Genomic DNA, 20,828 nt, shown 5'->3' with positions numbered 1-20,828 from the left:
AGACATGGTGGGCTCTCCTTATGGATGAGATGGGGAAGTCAGAAGTGGGGAGACTTGATCTAAGAGGGGTTTCAATTTGGGATGTCTGTGGGAGAAAAACAAAGTTTAAGGCTACTCTTCCCTTTTATTCTGGATAATGTTCATCTTGTTAGTGACTCTTGATCTATGCTTTTATTATATATCAGAATATGCCTTAGGACACTGTGGACATAGATACTAGCACCCACATTTATCTAATGACTAACTAGGTTAGAGATTAATTTTTTAAAAAATTTACCCTGTTTTTACTTTTCTTCAAACCAGGCTGCTTGGCTCCTGAAAGCTGTTACCTTTATAGATCTTACCACACTTTCAGGCGATGATACATCTTGCAACGTTCAAAGGCTCTGTTATAAAGCCAAATATCCAATCCGGGAAGATCTCTTAAAAGCTTTAAATTTGCACGATAAAGGTAATCTTGTGTATAATCTATCTGGTATTTACCTGTTTACAATACTGATTACTAAATCTAAGAAGACTTAGCTGCTAAAATGATAGAAGTGATAAAATTCATGATAGAAACCTGTGTTATGTATACATAGACAAATAATTGAGATTCTTCTCTGAAAAACAGCAGGAAGAGAATCTGAGTCTTGTTTTTAGGTCAGTTCTTTCCGTCCATGGATTAAAGTTACTGGTAGAGAGTACCTTTATATTTCTTTTCAATTCTTTAGTTTTGGAAGTTTTTTTATCTAGTGACTCTAAAATATTGATTCTGATTCCCTAGCCACATGTGAAAAAGCCAGTCTCATTACTTAATAATCACATCTCATACATAAAGTATTTTCTGTGAGTAAGAGAAATACTTTTGAAAATAAAATGCAAATAGGAAATATTGTATGTTTGTATATAAGGTTAGATCTTTCCAAAAGAGTCATATTCACTCCCTTCATGTATGTGAAAGAAAGGACTTTCTAAAGTTGCCATAACTTTAGAACCTTAGGCCGGGCGCGGTGGCTCACGCCTGTAATCCTTGCATTCTGGGAGGCCGAGGCAGGAGGATCGCTCGAGCTCAGGAATTCGAGACCAGCCTGAGTAAGAGTGAGACCCCGTCTCTACTAAAAATAGAAAGAGATGATCTGGACAGCTAAAAATATACATAGAAAAAAATTAGCTGGGCATGGTAGCGCATGCCTGTAGTCCCAGCTACTCGGGAGGCTGAGGGAGAAGGATTGCTTAAGCCCAGGAGTTTGAGGTTGCTGTGAGGTTGATGCCATGGCACTCTAGCCTGGGCAACAGAGTGAGACTCTGTCTCAAAAAAAAAAAAAAGTTTAGAACCTTAGCATATTAGCGATGGAGGAGACCTGTGAGAACTGAACCCCTTATTTGCTAAATAAGAAAAATGAGACCTGGAAGGCTAAGTGGCATTTCCAAAACAACATGTCTTGTTACTTGCTGGGCTGGTTTTGGGAGCCAAATCTGCTTTCCATGGAGGGACATTTCATGGCTCCTGAATGCTCATCTGCTGTGAGTGCAACTAGAGATGTTGACTTGGCCCAATGCAGGTATTTTATCCCAGATAATTTGTAGATAATTTACATACTGAAGCAACTCTACAGATTTTGAAAAGTATTTGTTTCCTTTAGGCTGGCAATAAAAACCCCACTTTATGGCACTTAAAAGTAACAACTTTGTGTAAGGTCTTCTGATATTGCTTTGCTTTATGATGGCTAGTTGATTTATTTTTTATTTTTTTGATTTAAGAGCTTATTCCTTAAAATGAGGGTTTCAGATTCAGATTTTATTATTTCTTGCAAAAGAGGAGTACTATTAGTTAAATGTCATTTTTCTGTGCCACCCTCTTAAATTTCACTTACTTTTTTCCATCTGTCCTTCAAACTGTCCTTTCTTTAAACTGCCCTGTTTGAATGCTGTATAAACCTTGTTTTTGTTATCTACCCGAAATGAAATGTTTTCATTGAGTCATAACCACCAAGTTTACTGTTTAGGCATTTTTAAAAATGGTATTATGTTAATCTCAAAGAACAGTGTATCCAAATTGTTTTTATGACTGTAATGATGAGAAAATAATCCACTTTGTCAAGAACTAGAAGGGAATGTGAAAAGTAAAAACCTTTTAATTTGCTGCAGCATCACGGAGGAATTATTTTTTCTCTCATTTGATTTCTGCCAATGTTGTAGTATAAATAATAATTCAAAGCATATTGTGTGAGTTGAACTTCATATACAGTAGGCTGTTATGATTTCTTTCTCATAGGCATTACTACAGCTGCCGTTTGTGTTTATCCTGCCCGGGTATGTGATGCTGTAAAAGCACTCAAGGCTGTGGGCTGCAATATCCCTGTGGCATCAGGTAAAATCTGTTGTGGCTTTTGTTGTTTTTTAAATGTTTCCAGTTCTTCAACTCAGACACCAGGGAGTATTATATTTAATTGTATATTATGATTTAAAGTAGTTTACTGTATTTAATTAGTTGTATTTAGTCATGATTTCAGTATTTATTAATTTCTTAGTAAGTAGCAGACATTATGTTAATTCCCGTAGAACTATGTTTCTATCCTTAAGGAAATTCAGTTGTTGAGGAGGAATAGTCAAATAAAAAAAACCATATGTGCAATAGATAGTATTGTATTAATATATATATACACACATTCACATACCTATGTATATGTATTCTGTTTATATATGTGTGAAAAATATAATAATAAAGATATGTAGAAGGTACAGTTGTAACTGAGCAGAGAATGATACAGTCTGCAGAAGTTGGTGACACTCAAGTAAGAGAAAGCGTCACAGTGGAGATAATAGTTCACTGGGTCTTAGAGGATGAGGAGGAGTTTACAGCATTGATAAGGTAGAAAGTGGCCTTTTAGAGAGAGGCACTAGCACGTGTGCAGGTGCAGAAGCATGTTCAGGGAACTAAAGAGATTTGCAGTTTTTGGCTCCAAAGCCTGGACAAAGAGGGAGCTACAGGAATTGGAGCTGGAGAGTGAGCTCAGGGCCGAATTGCAGAGGGGATCCACGCCATGCTGGGGCGTTGGGGCTTTATTCTGGTGACGGGGAAGACACTGAAAGGTTGTAAGCGGAGGCCTGGCATGATCAGCTTCATGGCGAAGAAACTTAAAGCTTCAGTTTAGTAAATATGTGTCTGTGTATATATGTATGTATGGATGGGTCATAGATAGATATAAAATTAGATTCTAGTTTTTTTTTTTTTTTGAGAGAGAGCCTCACTGTGTTGCCCTGGGCTGGAGTGCAGTGGCATCATCATAGCTCACTGCAACCTCAGACTCCTGGGCTCAAGTGATCCTCTTGCTTCAGCCTCCTGAGTAGCTGGGACTACAGGTGTGCACCATCACATCCAGCTAATTTTTCTATTTTTTGTAGAGACGGGATCTCGCTCTTTCTCAGGCTGGTCTTGAACTCCTGACTTCAAGTGATCCTCCTCCCTCAGCCTTCCAGAGTGCCAGGATAATAGGCTTGAGCCACGTGCCTGGCCTAGATTCTAGTTTTAAGAAATGTTAGAGAAATATCTTGGTGCTTTAAAAAATCAGTCTGTAAAGATCAATAATTTATTTTATTAGAAACACATTAAAACATGGTATGCAGTATTTATATACAATGTATTTGTTAGGATTCCCAAAGTATTTGGAGCTACACCTTTAGGCCTTAATTTTTAATCAGCCTCAGTCAAATCAGTTTTTCCTTTATGCAACAGGGAAATGTGCTTTCCTCTAAGGAGACAGACCCAAGGAATTTAATAACATCAAGGAAACACAATAGGTTAGCTTTAGAAACAGGGATGGAATTAATGATGTACATGTAAAATATGTTAATACTTTTTCAAAAGTGTAGTTGTATTTTCATTTTCCTCTTCTTTATGTTTAACTGTGCTCTTCCCAACTCTGTCCTACTCCAGTTTTGTGGACTAATTAGATACCTTGCCCTCTGGCATTCTCTTTCTTCTATTCTCATCTGCCTGGCTGGTTGTTTTGAGAGAGGCAGTGGGAGAAACACATATTACAATTGGGTTACCACAGCCAAAGGGGTTCATGAATGAGTAGATCAAGATAGCCATTTGATCAAGAGTAGGATCCAGAAGTAGTGTGCTAGATAGCTAGTGTTCATCAAAACACGGCTACTACTGCTATTTTATGGCTATCACTGAGAAGATATTTTCTTAATTGGTGGGTACTTAATGCACCCTCATGAGCATCTCTGCAGCAGCTTAATTTTGCATCTTCCAGAGAATGGAATATTCATATTTGTGCTAACACCAATACAATAGGAGAGAGCATTCTGTTTCTTCACACTTATATTATTCATAACATAGGTGATGTTATTAACTGTCATTAATGATTTGGTTTCTAAATGCAGGGGGTTTTTTTTGTCTGAAATTGTTTGTTGAGCTACTGATCCGATCAACTGAAATTTGTTTTTGTCTCCCTCCCTCCCTTCCTTCCTTCTCTCTACTAGTGGCCACTGGCTTTCCAGCTGGACAGACTCATTTAAAAACACGATTAGAAGAGATCAGATTGGCTGTGGAAGATGGAGCTACGGAAATCGATGTAGTAATTAACAGGACCTTGGTGCTGACAGGCCAGTGGGAAGGTAGGTACGTGCCTTGCCTAAGAGGGAGTCACAGTTCTTCCCTAAATCATATCATGGGGATCTGTTAAGAAGCAGCGTGTTTTGTAGGTCACTGTTCTAGGTTACAAGTCACTAGATCAGAGGGTGAGTTTAGTAGAAACATAGCTAGGATTGCTCATCCTTCGTAAGTCTAGGCAATTGCCTTCCTGCACGAACTTTTTAGAACCCTTTGGGTGCTTAGGTGAATAGTTATTTCCATGCAATCGATTCATAAATTTTTAAAAAAATTGTATTTTACTGATACGGTTTTCCTTTAGAAGGGAAAAGGTACTACTATTCTGTACTGTTTTGTTAATCAATACATAAATCACTCCAGGCAAGTCTTTTATGCAAAATTTATTTTAATATGTTGGAGGAAATTTGTCTTTTTTATGTTAATCTTTGTGGTCTTTGAGGATGTGGGGTTATTAATAATTCTGCTAAGTTTGTTTTTATTCCTAGTATCCTTACACATAGCACCCATGAATATTATTTTATATTCACCTCTCAGATTAATGATTCACTGTGATAGCAGATTACAATAAGACATTGCCCATTCCAGTAACAAGCTATTGTTTTTATAAGTAGATATTATTATAGAGGATCAAATAGATTGGACCTCAATCTTAAATATATTTTGTTTACTAAAGATGAGGTCATTGATAGCTAAAATGACTATAATTCTCCCTTTCAAAAAAAGTCATTATAACAAGTATTTAATAGTTTAGCCATAAATTTTTAATGAAATCATAAGTTAAAGCCAGAATAATATATCATCTCTTTATATATGTGTATATCAAATAAAAGGCATATTTTATTCTAATTATGGAGGCTATACCTAGTCATTGTTAAAAACTCCTGCTAGTCATAAAGGAAGTAGATATAATGATCTCACCCTCTAGAAATAACCCCGGCAACACTGCAGTGCATAACTTGCCAGACTTCGTATATACACACATGCTATCCTCACCCTGTCTTGAAGTTTTAATAAGAAATAGGATTATATTTAATGTATTTTTCCTTAACCTGTTTATTGGACTTGCCAATATCTCACGGATGTCTTTCCATGTTTCTTTCTATCCATCTGTATTTATCTGTAAAGCCCTTATCTCTGTAAAGCTTATTTCCATTGTTTATCAATTATGAATTGCTTTTGGTTATGAAGTAGCAAATATTTAGTCAATGGTTTAAATACTTAAGTATTTGTTCTCTTACATGAAGTCCAGAGGTAGGTATGTCAGGGGTGTGTGGCTGCCCTGCAAAGTTTCTGCAGACCTGGGCTACTTTTTTCTTCCAGTTCCAAAGCATGTGGCCTCTGCTGTCGTGCACTTCACTGTCTGAGGTGGCTTCTAAAGCTCCAGCCTTTGTACAGCTCCCAGATGATAGGAAGGAAGGGCTTGTCCTGTCTGAAAGTCTCATGTATCACCTTTGCTCATTATAGCTCATTGGCCCGGGCTGAGTTACCTGGCCATACTTGGCAGCAAGTGAAGATGGAAAAGGTAGTTTTAGCCTGGAATATTAGTTACATTCCTGTACATTCCCATTGCTTCCCCTCCAACCCCCAATACTCATCAAAATTTATAATTCTCACCAAGTTGAAATTCCTGACAGTTCATAAATATCATTTTGTACTTTTAATTTGTGTTCCTTTTCTTATTATTGTTAATGTGTGTTTTGGCCAACTGCGATCTTTCTTAAAAGGCTTATTTTAAATAAATATCCCTGTCCCTGTATATTAATTTTGTTTATCCGCTTTTAGTCTCAGATTTCAGTTAAGATTTAAAGCTAGATAGAATAAGAAGGAAAAGTGAGTAAGCATAATATTTAGAACAAATCTGGAAATAAACTTTATGTGATTTAGTGGGATAAGAACCTGCATGTCCTTTATGACTTTTATAAAGCAATTATTGATATAGAAATATACTTTATAACTTGTGTCTTTTACTAAACAGTTGTAGATATAGAAATATAGTTTATATTGTACTACTAATTGGAAAATAAAATACAATAGGAGATGGATTTTGATGTAATTGACTGTCCCTTAATGAACTAGGAATGGTTGTTTTTAAGAACTGAAAATTTCCCAATAGCAGGCATTTATGCAAAATATAATAACACATCATTGTCCTGAACCATGCTTTTCTATTAACTTTTTTATAGTGTTAATAACCTCTTGACCAAAAACAAATTGAAAAGGAACAATTTAATATTAGAAATTTAGTACCAAATAGAAACCTGTGGTGACTTAGGCCTTTTTTCACTGCAGTATTTTGTCTTCATTTTGATTCTCAATTTGATTACATATTGTATTTTTCAGTGTTATGTTTTAATATTATCTGTTTACTAAAATATGGACCTAAAATTAATTTCTTGGGATTTGCTGATGGAAATGTCTATCAGGCTATTGCATTTTCAAATCCAGAGCTCTCTCCCCTGTGCCCTGAGATTTGTAGGATACTTGGTAGAAAGAAATCCCACTTTTTAAAGCTGGCCTTTTAGAGTGTGTCCCAACCATTTCTCATGGTCACGAGGGTCCCCAGTTTAGGGTATGAACTCAAAGAAGAGGCCAGAGGGGGTCTCGTATTCCTATCCTTGGGTTCTCCTTGTTGACCGCTTAAAATCTCTGTTTGCCTCAAACTTCTAACTCTTCCACCCTCCCTGAGGCTCCTTGACCATTGGCAGATGACCTACCTGCTACTTCTCAAAGAAAATAAAACCATCAGACAGGAATTCCCTCAAGGTCCCTGTATCAGGTCTGCTTTCCCTTGCTTCTTTTCTCCTTCCTCCCAAATACAGTCCCTCTACTGTGTTATGGCTCTCATCGCCTGCATTTGCAGAAGCCTGATTCCATCTATCGCCATTTTTTTTTACCTGTATTTGCAGCTTCTCTCAACTAGCCGACTCCTGTTAAGCATTTAGACATACTTCAGCTTTTCTTACCCATTTAAAGAAAACCCACATGCCTCTTCATCCCCAGCCAAGTCTTTCCTTCAAGACTTTTTTCCTTTGACTAAAATTCTTAAAAGAGTCATATTTACTTGTTAGTCTTGGCAACAAATTTGAACCAAGATACTAATGACTTCTCATTTCGCTGTGTTCAGGTGATATTCCTCAGTTATTTATTTAGCTTTACCTGCCAGCAGCATTTGACACGGCGGACTCTTTCTTCCTTCGGCATATACTTTCTTGTCATCACTTTGGTGACTACATTCCTGAAATTTTCCTTTATGTTTCTGATTACTCCTGTATCTCTTTGCAAAGTCTTCTGCCTCCTGTCATCCCTGAAGTGTCCATGGTCCTCAGGTTCTGTCCCAGTGTGACTTTTCCTCAACCTCTGCACACCGTCCCTTGGAAACTTCATCTCCTGGCCGATTTCAGTTGCTTCCTTATGCTGAAGACGACCAAACCTCCCGAGCACTGGAACCCGGGTCCACCTGACTCCAGAACTCGTATTCGTTTTCCCACTAAACCATGTTGCTTTTCATCCATTATTTTCATATAAGTAAACATTCACAGTCAGTGAATCTTGACAAAATCAGAGCAATCTAGCTATTCTAGAAAGAAATGTGTTAAAAGAATTTATATTTTTCTGAATTCAGGGTGGCCAATCATCACTGGAGTCACAGAACATACCCAGACTGTGGAGTCGGAAGGGAGGATGACACCAGGAGAGCGGGGATAGTTGAGAGCAGAGTTTTACATTAGACAGACCTTGGTTGGAATCCTGGCTGTACCACTGGTAGCCCTTTACTTTCAACAGGTGCTTCCTGTTCCTTCTATGTAAAATGGGGATAATAACACCCACTTCACAGGATTATAAGAGGGATGAAATCCCATAATGTATGTGAAATGATCATCATGTTGCTTGGCCCAGATGAAGCCCTACTAGCCAGCAGCAATTTTACCTCCCCCTCCTCCTCCTTCTCCTCCTCCTCCTCCTCCTCCTGATGGTATGTTGTCAAGGGCAGTAACCACATAGCACATGTATTAAGTGAATGAAGTGGAACTCTAAAGACTTAAGTTTTATTCTTTGTGATTTTGATAATTTACACCTAGTCCTTGGGCAAACACTTCACTTCTTTCTGCCTCCATTTAATAAGCTACAAATGAGGGGATAAGACTTAATGAATTTTATAATTCTTTAGAGCTGTCATGACCCATGATTTTAAGTTTGGTGTTTTCATTTGCAGTGAATATTATTCCCATGATCAGTACATGAAATACAATATTTCTTTATGGTGATATTGAAGTTGACATCTAAGTTGCATTCCTTAAACTGTTCTTTGAAGAAAACGTTCACCAGAAGTGGTTCATCATCTCATAAATCTATAAAGGCAGGTTTTAAAAATTAAATGCATTCCATGCTCTGTAAACATACAGAAATGTTCTTTTTACTTTTTTTATGACCTCTCTCTGTTGCGTGTCTTTACCTAATATACTTACCAGTAACAAGGAAATGCTATCAGATTCCACCTTGTTTAGGAATCTAGTTCTTTGAGCTCAGGACCTAGAGCTGGCTCTACTGCTTGTGGGAGACTCATTCTGCACAGGAGCACAAGTAGACATGGCTCCAGAGAGGGGCTGGGGTTGTCGCTGACATTCTCCATGTTGTGTTCAACATAGCTGTTGAAAGTATTGTTTGCCTCCTGGATACAGAGCCTCATGTACCTTTCACTTCCTTTGCTTGTTCTTTTGGTTTGTGGAGTATATACTTCATGGCTGTCAAGAGTTTTAGGGTGAGAGAATGAAATATTAGGCCCACAATGTTTTTCATTCTTCTTTGTGAATGAAGTGGATCCTAAAAATTTTGAATCTGGGCAATAATCTATTTTTTTTAATTTGCTTATTTTTACACAATAAAGATGGTAGAAAGAACATCTCTGAAAAGAAATTGATATTTTTCTTTCTTTTGTAGAGCTTGTTAATCATATTATCTTATTAGAAAAACAATCTCTTAAGCTATAGGCACTTTTGGGGGAGGAATCACATAATCTATAATCTGTGGTTTTTCTTTTTGGGGGGTTGTTTATAACAGAGAAATTCTGGAGATAACTTATGACAGCTGTATGCTTTTATTTTTGTTTTTATGTTATGAGTCTTCAAAACTTCAAATACTATTGACAAAAATGTGTGTGTTTTATCTCTTGTAGGTTATTTTATTACCTGGTGGTGTAGCTCATCTCTGTTTTAGTCTTACAAGATTAATTAGTTGCTTTGGTGGTTGAAACTGTGTTCTCGAACATTTTGTGACTTTTCTAGTTTAAAAGGTTGCTGTACAATTTTATATTAAGTGTTTTACTGTACATATAATTATCTTAAGAGTTATTTTCAGGCCATTCTTGTGCAGTGTTGAACATCTTTCCGGTACTCAAAAAATAATTGCTTAGATATGTTCGTTAACAATTATTTTTTAAGTGCCTTTGAATAGCATGAAATATAAAAGGAAATCTACTTTATGACTTTTAGATGGGAAGTATAGCCTTTAAACACTTGGATTCTTACTTAAATCATAATTCTACACATGAAAGTTTTACTAACATTGTTTTTTATGTCTAGAGCAGTGCATTTCCAGAAAACCTAACAGATTGCCCGCTCCTTCAAGATTAAGAATATACTTTCCTTTTAGGTGGAACCTAGAGAGAAACAAAATAATTTTAAACAGAGAAAAGTAAAATGCTAGCGACGCTGCTTCCTGCTGGCATATGGGGCAGTGTGGGAGAAGGTGGAGCCAGTGGTCGACTTGTTTTGGATGTTGTTTCAGACAGATTCAGTGTGACCCCTTCGCTTCCTCGCTGCTGCTCGGATCTTCACTCTGATGCACACGGGACTTTCCTAGTGTGGCCGGGTCCTCCGAGTCCTGTCAGTGAACACTTCACTGTCACAGCCACACTTGTTTTTCAGCTGAGAATGGCGGGCGGAGGTCAGGTTGTGACCGCCACTTGTCATCCGTGTGGTGATAGTAGAAGGGATGTGGGGGACAAGACAGGAGACAACCCCTCTACTAGTTGCACCACTATGTTGATTAAGCATCTGCAATGTAATGTATCCTGGGTTTCCAGTACACCCACTGTCACGACTCTTGAAAACCTCATTATAAGTCAAAACATTTATTAATAGCTTTTTAATGTGACATCACTAAGTCAGCCACTTTTCTGGTGTATGTATTTTGTTAAATTTTGCATTATTCTGACTAACTTGCATTTGTGGTGTTGGAATTCCATTTTCATTTGTCAGGCATCTTTTATAATTACTTTCCAAATTATTATTTTTCTGGTATGTGGCAGGAATTGTTCTTTTTTTTAATTAAATAGGGAATTTCTAGTTTTCATAATGTTTAAATTTTTAACAATGAACATTTGTTCAATTACAGGTGAGTATGTAAACAGAAAAAGTAATAAAGGCTCTAGGGAATAAGGTCATGATGTTTGTAAAGATTTAACTACAGGGATATTTACTGAAGTAGTATTGATAATAGCCAAAAATCTGGTACCTTAAATATCCAATATTAAAATGATTGAATAAATTTTTTATGTCCATACAATAGAAGATTGTGCAGCCATTAAAAATTGTGCTATAGGCTGGGTGTGGTGGCTCACACCTATAATCCTAGCACGCTGGGAAGTTGAGGGGGGGGGAGGATTCCTTGAGGTCAGGAGTTCGAAACCAGCCTGAGCAAGAGCGAGACCCTGTCCTTACAAAAACTAGAGAAATTAGCCGGGCGGATGGCATGTGCCAGTAGTCCCAGCTACTCAGGAGGCTGAGGCAGGAGAATCACTTGAGCCCAGGAGTTTGAGATTGCAGTGAGCTATGATGATGCCACTGCACTCTAGCCCAGGGCAACACAGTGAGGTCTCTCTCAAAAAAAAAAAAAAAATCAAAACACTACAATCTAATTTTATATCTATCTATCCATACATACATATACACACAGACACATATTTACTAAACTGAAGCTTTAAGTTTCTTCGCCATGAAACTGATCATGCCAGGCCTCTGCTTACAACCTCTCAGTGTCTTCCCCGTCACCAGGATAAAGCCCCAACGCCCCAGCATGGCGTGGATCCCCTCTGCGATCCGGCCCTGAGCTCACTCTCCAGCTCCAATTCCTGTAGCTCCCTCTTTGTCCAGGCTTTGGAGCCAACACCTGCAGTTCTCTTTCAGTTCCCTGAACATGCTTCTGCACCTGCACACGTGCTAGTGCCTCTCTCTAAAAGGCCACTTTCTACTTTATCAATGCTGTAAACTCCTCCTCATCCTCTAAGACCCAATGAACTATTATCTCCACTGTGATGCTTTCTCTTACTTGAGTGTCACCAACTTCTGCAGACTGTATCATTCCCTGCTCAGTTACAACTGTACCTTCTACATACCTTTATTATTATATTTTCACACATATATAAACAGAATACATATATGTAGGTATGTGCATGTTTGTACATATATATTAATACAATACTATCTATTGCACATATGGTTTTTTTATTTGACTATTCCTCCTAAACAACTGAGTTTCCTTAAGGATAGAAACATAGTTCTATGGGAATTAACATAATGTCTGCTACTTACTAAGAAATTAATAAATACTGAAATCATGACTAAATACAACTAATTAAATACATTAAGCTACTTTAAATCATAATATACAATTAAATATAATACTCCTTGGTGTCTGAGTTGAAGAACTGGAAACATGTTAAAAAAATAACAAAAGCCACAACAGATTTTACCTGATGCCACAGGGATATTGCAGCCCACAGCCTTGAGTGCTTTTACAGCATCACATACCCAGGTGCCTGTAGTCCCAGCTGCTCGGGAGGCTGAGGCAGGAGGATTATTTGAGCCCAGGAGTTTGATATTGCAACACCACAGCACTCTAGCCCAGGCAACAGAGAGAGAATCTGTCTCAAAAAAAAAAAAAAATTGTGCTGTAGGCCTATATTTGATATGGAAAGATGTCAATGATATATTGAAGGGAAAACAAGTTACAAAATAATATGTACAATGCATAAATACATTTTTTTAGTTTTAAAAACCATTGAGTGGTTGGTAGTCTCAGTTCTTCCCATTAAAAAAAAAAAAAAAAAAAAAACCCGGATGCTAAGCAAATTACAGCAACTATATCAAACATATCTTTTTTTTTTTTTTTTTTTTTTGAGACAGAGCCTCACTTTGTTGCTTGGGCTAGAGTGCCGTGGCGTCAGCCTAGCTCACAGCAACCTCAAACTCCTGGACTCAAGCAATCCTCCTGCCCCAGCCTTGTGTGTAGCTGGGACTACAGGCATGCGCCACCATGCCCGGCTAATTTTTTCTATATATTTTAGTTGTCCGGCTAATTTTCTATTTTTAGTAGAGATGGGGTCTTGCTCTTTCTCAGGCTGGTCTCGAACTCCTGAGCTGAAACCATCCACCTGCCTTGGCCTCCCAGAGCTAGGATTACAGGCGTGAGCCACCGTGTTCACCCCAAACATATCTTTTTAACTTCTATTTTTGAATAGTTTTAAACTTATAGAAAAGTTGTAAAATTAATACATAAAACTCCAGTTTTACACATCACTCAGGTTCACCAATTATAAAATTCTATCCCATTTACCATTTTTGCCTTATTCTTTTTCTGTGTGTGTGTACATATATATAAAAATAAGGTATATGCATATTTTTTCTGAACTATTTGAGATTAAGTTGCAGACCTGTTGACCTATTAGCCTTAAATACTTCAGTGTGTATTTCCTAAAAAAAAAAAAAAAAAAAAAAAAAAAAAAAAAAAAAGGGACACTGTACCAACCCACAGTACACCATCAAAATCAGGAAATTAACATTGATACTTTACTACCATTAAATATATGAACTGTTGTATTTTGTAGATTGTTCCAGTAGTGTTATTTATTAGGTCTAGGATCAATTGTTATGTTGTCTCTAGTATTCTTCAGTGTGGATGAGTCCTCAGTCTTCCTTGTCTTTGAAGATTACAGGCCGGTTATTTTGTAAAATATACCTCAATTTGGGTTTGTTTGGTGTTTTCTCTTGATTAGATTCCAGCTATACATTTTGGGCAAGCATACCACAGAAGATTAGCTCTATTCTTCTCAGTGCATTATTTCAATACACTGTCAATTTGTCCCATTATTGATGATGTCACTCCTTTACTTGGTTAAGGTGTTTTCTGCCAAGTTTCTCCATTGTAAATTTAATAAGTATTTTGCATTGTAATTAATTAATACAGATTATAAATGGAGATATTTTGAGACTATGTTAATATCTTGTTCCTCATCTAACTTTTATTCATTATTTTAACATCCACTCATAATTCTTCAGTTATTACTCTCATAGTGGCCAAATGGTGATTTTCTAATTCCATCATTTCTTCTATACTTATTAGTTGGCATTATCTTCCTCTCTTTCCCTCCCTCCTTCCTTCTTTCTCTCCTTTTACCCTCCCTCCCTGCTTCTTTCCCTTCCTTCATTCGTATTCATAAGGACTCATACATTCCTATTTCACTCAATTGGTTATAATCCTTTGCTGTCAGTGTTTATTTTGATACTCAAATTGTCTCAAATTTGGCCAGTGGGAGCTGCTTCAAACTGGCTCCTGTGTCCTTTTTATGTTCCCATCATACTTTGAGAACTTTCTTGCTTTCTTGTAAAAGATATTTCAGGTTTGTCTTTGACTTCTCTACTGTAGCACTGGAATCAGCCGTTTCTCCAAGGAGCCTTGGTTTCTTTGATTGCTGAGTCGTATTTAGAAACAAAGATCTGGGTGCTAGGTATACTCATTGCTATCGGGGTGTTATTGTTTCTAGCCCCTCTCAGCAGACAGATCTAGGAAATACATTAATGTACACATACACACAACACACACGCATAAACTCACATACGTCTGTATCTGTTTCTCTATCCATCCATCCACCCACCCACTCATCCATCCATCTATCCATCTATCTGTCTTAGAACCCATGAGTTCACACTGATAACCTCTATTATAATCCAACATTACATGGTTTAATCTCAACTTCCTCCTTTCCATATTTATAATCTATTCTTGTCAATGAGAAATCCCTCACTCCCATTGTCCCATTATCTCCAGTGTATTCATCTTTCTGATTAGTATTTACCTATTTGATCAATTGCCTTGTATATGACAATCTCTAGACCCTGTGGGCTGTCTCCCTGGCCCAGTACCACTGGCTGTGCCCACCAGGTCCTCACTGGTAAGGGGGTCCCTCACTTTCCCTGGCAGGTCTGACTGTAAGCTCCTCCTCCCCTTTCCTCCCCTGCCTCCATCTGGCAGCATGCACTCCAAGAGTTTCCCCAGGCCCTGGTGACATGTCAGTCCCAAGTGTCCTTCCACCTTCATGGCAGTGTGTGGTTGAGGGTACCCCTGCTACCCTCTTCTCTCTGGCTGAGAGCTCCCAAAGATAGAGTTCAGATTGTCTTTCTCAATCAATAACAAGAAGCTGTTTGGTCTTAGTTATAACAATTTAAGCTTTCAGAGTGAATCAAAATTTATCTTCATTTTATATGTGCTTATTATTAAGGGTATATTTGAGGGGAAAACAATTGATTACCTTCATAATCTTTTTTTTTTTTTTTTTGAGACAGAGTCTCGTTCATTTGCCCTGGGTAGAGTGTGGTGGCATCCTCATAGCTCACAGCAACCTCAAACTCCTGGGCTCAAGTGATCCTCCTGCCTCAGCCTCCCAAGTAGCTGGGACTACAGGAGTGTGCCACAAAGCCTGGCTAATTTGTATATTTTTGGTAGGGGACGGGATCTCTCTCTTGCTCAGGCTGGTCCTGAACTCCTAACCTCAAGCAATCCTCCCTCTTTGGCCTCCCAGAGTGCTAGGATTACAGGCATGAGCCACTGTGCCCAGCCTTCGTAATCATTTGAATAACTTTTATACTTATTTCCAGAATTTGAGAAGTATTTGGGCTGTAAAAGTAAAGCTTTCCTATCAAATCTTGAGGAGAAAAATGTGGCTTGGAGAAGTTCAGTAACTTTCCTAAGTAACACAGCTAATCGGCAGCCAGTCAGGGGCCAGAAAGTCCTGATTCAAATGTACGGACCCTATCCCAACATGATGCCCTTGGTTCTGGTCCCATCCAGAATGCTCATAAAGCAATTTATAGATAATTTTGAGCATATTAAATTATACAAAATTAAGTATCTTATGTTTCTGAGTTACCTTGGAACTTTTCATTTTACACATTTTTTCCCCTAGAAGATTGGAAACCAGATCCTGGCATAACATCCATATGCCAAGTGAGTAGTTTGAGCTACATGGCAGTTGACATCCGTTTAGGTTCTGGGTTTGAATTACTCCGTTATGAAGTACTTCAGTTTATCTTCTTGAGAATACATTTTAACTACAGCATGTGTGCACGTGCCATGCATGCATGTGTGTGTGCTGGGACAGATATAAGAGAGTTTGAAGAAATAAAATTTTATTCCACATGGTAAGATTCTGGGCAAGTCATTCATCTTCCCATATTTCACTTTTCACATCTGAAATGTGGAAGTAGCTGCCAGATACCTCACAAGGGATAGTTAAATAGTATGTAGAAAACACTTTGAGCATTTTCTAAGGAAGAGGCTTTGAAAACTTAGGGGATTTCTCATTTTTCTAAGTAATTGTTTTCCATGAAGAATTGTTTGAAAAGGGGACCTCTTGAACTTATTACTTCACTTGTAATTTCCTTCACATATGTAGTCCAGCAGCAAGTATAATAAATCCACACCCTACTGCTGTTCTTTCCTGGTAACATAAGAGAAAATCCACCCATTAGTTTTTTCTTGTTTTGCTCATTTATATTGAAAGGAAAATATCAGCTAAGTTTGTGAAAGGACATAATTAGGTATTGACAGGGTTACATCTCAATATCAAGTTGCTTCAAGTTATATGTATCCTTCTAGTTTCCGAGGTGTCTATCATTGTGCTGTTAAGGTCGATGTCAAAACTACCTAAGCACTAATAGTGCTTCTTTGTGGTTTCCATGGCTTGTTTTGGAATCAAGTGGTATATTTTTCTTATATGTAAGATCTGCAAATTCTGATTGTGCTTTCATAAGTATTAGAACAGTGCTTGCTTTATTTTGTTCTTAAAAGTTATTTTTGCATTTCTGGAAGTATAATAAGGAGAAGTGCAGAAAACTAGTATCGAATGATGAAATACCTACTAAGTGCCTAGTTCTGTTCTAGCCAATGTATTATTTAATCTTCACAAAAATATGTGAGCAAATGGAGCCTCCCTAAGTAATTAGGCTTACGGAAATTGAATAATTCGTAAATGTTTACATAACTAGCGAGTAGCAAAAACTGTCTTATCTCAGGAGCCTATGCTATTCAAAGGAGCAGGGGCTCTGAGTTTAAAAACAAAATTGTTTGTGATATATAGTAAACTTTTCCTCTCAGACTGCTCCTCTGGTGTCCCAAGGAGGTTTTATTTTATGTTCTTTAAGAAACATGTTTCATATGGTGTCCTCTGCTTTTTTAAGTCCCTCCGGGCACTCTGAGCCTAATAAGCCCTGAGCAGTAACAGTAACATCACCACCCCTCTACCAACAGCTAGGAAGACAAGGAGTCAACATTCCTTGACTATGTGCTAGATACAGTCCTTACCGCTTTATGTGTATTAACCTATTTAGTGCCCAGAGTAACTCCATGGGGTGTACGTACTTTTGATATTCCCATTTTATAAATGAAGAACCTGGGACAAAGATTAAGTAACTTGCCCAGATCAAACAACAAATTAGTGGTCAAGCTGAGGCATGAACCCACATGGTCGGGGGAGCCCACCCTATTGTCCACTATCCCGTACTTCCTTAGTAAATGTTGATGGGTTGAAAACTAATGAAAGCAATTCTGATTAAGTTAAGCTGAAGGAGGGATTTATTAGGAGGACATAAAGTAGCTCACCGAATAAGTAGGAAGCCTGGAGAGCCAGGCTTGGAAAACAAGCTGGACCAAGAGAGACTGAGGCACAGAGAATACAGCCAGATTGTGCCACAGGCAGAGTTTGGTCATGAGGCCATTGTGGGTGCTGCTGCCACTGGCCAGCACAGGTACGTGCTGTTGGCTGTTGGCTTGCCACTGTGCCCCTGGACTTTCAGAACTGCTGCTATTGTTCATGCTGCAATAATAAAGAAAATCTCTAAGTGTTCTTTCGTCTTTGCATCACTTTGTAAGGTTCAAAGGCCTGGGTAGAAGCAATCACTTGATGGAGCCCAGGTCACATTCAGAAAAAGGCTAGATTTTGTAAGCTTTTTGATTTAATTGTTCTGGTATATTCTAGGCAGGATGGTAACAGAATGAAATGACCACTTTCCAAATGTTGGATCTTAAAGATTAAGATTTTTCTCAGAAAAATCAATCCTATTATGTGATGAAATAGGTCAGTAAAATGATTTTAGAAATTGGGAGTTAAGGAATCAGAAGGCACTGTTTGCATATTTGTTAAATCCGGTTAAGCTCTAAGTGGCCACTTTTGGTTCATTCTGTTTGGGTCATGGATAAAGAGCCTAACTTCCAAATTGCTGATAAATGGCTGAGTCATAAAACACGTAATTTTTTTTTCTGGTTAATTTTAACTCTACTTAAAGAAATTCACTGGGTATCAAAAGGTAGTACTCTTTAGAAAAAGGATGGTGGTTTTGTTCATAAATATGGTTGTAATCAGTGTTTTAAGAATTTGTTTTACAGGTCAAAATTCACTATAACAAATGCTGTAATAAAATATTTTCAAAGCTTATCTGATGACTCACTGATTGTAAGCACTAAACCATACAGCAAAGTTTTGGTTTGGCACAAGGAGTTGGTTCAGGCCATGAAATAAGATTTGACTTTTATCACATAACAATTAATGGAAACTCATTTTACTAGAATTCTGAACTTAATAATAATGATTAAACTTTTTGAGTGCTTACAATATGTCAGGCAGTGTACAAAGTACTTTATATATGATATATCTTCTCTTTTAATCCTTATAATGGCCCTGTAAAATAAATATTGACACTTTAAAGACAGAACTGAGGCTCAGAGAAATAACTTGCCTAAGGTCCCCGGGAGTGATGGAGTTGGGTTTTAAATCCAAATTTGTCTGACTTTAAGGCCTGCTTTTAATGGCCATATTGTGGAAGAAAATCATTAATAAAGCTCAAGTTGACTCTGGATTAGCATTCTGAGATTTTTAGACACAGGAGGTTTTCATGTCACTTTTTCTGGGAGAACAGTTTTCTCTTTTTAGATTCAGTAACTCAAGGATTGTCGAAGATTCCTTCTCTGAATTAAAAGAATATAAATTGTTACTTCTACATAATCTATCGCTGTTTCTAATATTCTTATACAGGTTGTCATATTGGAGGTGTAAGAGGATTTTCTCCCAGGTTAGGTAGATACGCAGGGCATGGTAGGCAGTGTGGCATCTCAGATCATTTCCCTTACTCAAAACTGCCCATTATTAAGGATTTGTGAAACTGGACAATCCTTTCTTGAAGAACCTTCTGTGGGTATCATCTCTGGGTGGCAACAAACTCTAAACTTACCAAGCATCTTGGAATAGAAGATTTGGTTTTATTTGTATTCAATTTTCACTTTCAAGATTCAAGTTAAATTTGGTTTTCTGGGCTTTTGGAAGGCAATTTTGTTTATTTGTTACAATTGTTATGGTTTTGACTGAGTTTGCGACTTACTTTTACTATGTACTTTTAGTAAACTTATGAATTACAGAACTCTCCTCTTAGCATTAAAAAATGTTTATCCTAACCTTTACTATGAATTTCTCTGATGCTGAATTTATGTGCTTATAAAACTACTTCCTATGAAAGACATATACAGACAAAAGAAGGAAAAAGCCTTGGTTCTGATAGTGTGATCAAGAAGTGGGGCGGCCAGTCTGATACAGGGTAAAAGCCGAATCCACTGGTGTCATTGACAGTGGACTATTGACATCTAAGTTTTCAAAAATTTAATACTCATTATATTGGTTTTACTTGTTTACTAAGATCCTGTTACTTTGAATATGAAATGTTCCCCCCCCCCTCGATTTTTTTAGTTGTAGTACTTGGGTCTTGGCTTGGGTGTTCAGAGGTTAATAGATTCAAGACAGCGTCTTGGAACCCCTCTATAGTTGGCTTTGTGCACATATATCCAAGACTACCTGTCCAGGCTTAATGCTTTTTAGTCAGCTATATAGACACACACTCTGGAAGATAATAGGGCAAGCTGTTATGTCTTTATTATCATTAGCAGAGCTCTCAAGAAAGGTCTACTTTATATTCCAACAAAAGAACTTATTATGTGTGAATGGAAGAATTAATAAAAGACTTTTTCACTGCTTTGCAAAGTGGTACATCACTGTATGTATGGTAGGTAAATTTGTTTTTTCTTATATATAACCATATATGAAAAAAGTAGAAATTATTTATAATTTGCATGTCATTATAATGATATTAAAAAAAGCTCCATGACTCTGGACCTCAGGCCAGGGCTTAGAAATGGTTTCATAGTAGCAAACTAAGCATTCCTTGTAACAGGATGTGAACTGCGACAGAATGCTCTAGGCAATATTAAATTGGGGTGATTTTTAGAAAGTGACAAATGTTTTATGTTTCCTAAATCTGAAATGGGTTCTACCAGCTCTAAACGGCTGCCAAGTTATGTTATCACTTGCCTGCTTTGTAACCGCCTCAATCACTTTCTTCTCAGCCCTGTATGGTGAGATTCGTCAGTTTCGCAAGGCCTGTGGGGAGGCTCATCTCAAAACCATATTAGCAACAGGAGAACTTGGATCTCTTACTAATGTCTATAAAGCCAGTATGATAGCAATGATGGCAGGTAAGTGTTTTATATTCAAATGATGTTTTCTATTCAATTGATATTTTTAGGAAAAATAAGTAAGTGAAAACATTTAGCTGTTATTAAAAGTGCTAACCACTTGGAATTTTTTGTGTGAGGTGTCAGATGTTTTGTGAATACATGTATAATGTGAAGTGGTCAAAAATTCTTGGCTTTCTTCCACATTTTTGTGGCATTTCATTGCTGCACTATTCTTATAAGGCAGTAGATGGCTCTCTTGTTAGTGAATTGCCTTCTATTTTATTCTTTGATTATTCGTTCATCAACATATATTAGACAGGAATTTCTTTAGCTGTGACTTATTCGTTTCTGTGAATTTAAACTTTTGATTTTTCTCAGAGATGTGTTTCCT

At 37.4% G+C, this 20,828-nt stretch overlaps 1 protein-coding gene across 2 annotated transcripts in view; it reads left to right on the top strand.

Annotated features, from left to right (window-relative positions):
• DERA (deoxyribose-phosphate aldolase) overlaps positions 1-20,828 on the top strand; it is a 101,267-nt gene that overhangs the window by 35,284 nt on the left and 45,155 nt on the right. The window contains exons 3-6 of one of the 2 annotated variants that reach the window (XM_045554259.1): positions 304-451; positions 2,258-2,353; positions 4,477-4,611; positions 20,327-20,455. In XM_045554259.1, coding sequence (XP_045410215.1) covers positions 304-451; positions 2,258-2,353; positions 4,477-4,611; positions 20,327-20,455 — 508 coding nt within the window. The remainder of the gene's footprint in view (positions 1-303; positions 452-2,257; positions 2,354-4,476; positions 4,612-20,326; positions 20,456-20,828) is intronic. The other variant, XM_045554258.1, reaches the window with a different exon arrangement.

Source organism: Lemur catta, chromosome 6 (assembly GCF_020740605.2).
Source record: "Lemur catta isolate mLemCat1 chromosome 6, mLemCat1.pri, whole genome shotgun sequence".
NCBI classification, from domain to species: Eukaryota; Metazoa; Chordata; class Mammalia; order Primates; family Lemuridae; genus Lemur; species Lemur catta.
Note: the sequence above shows the minus strand (reverse complement) of the source record. Positions and strands in the feature narration are given on the sequence as shown.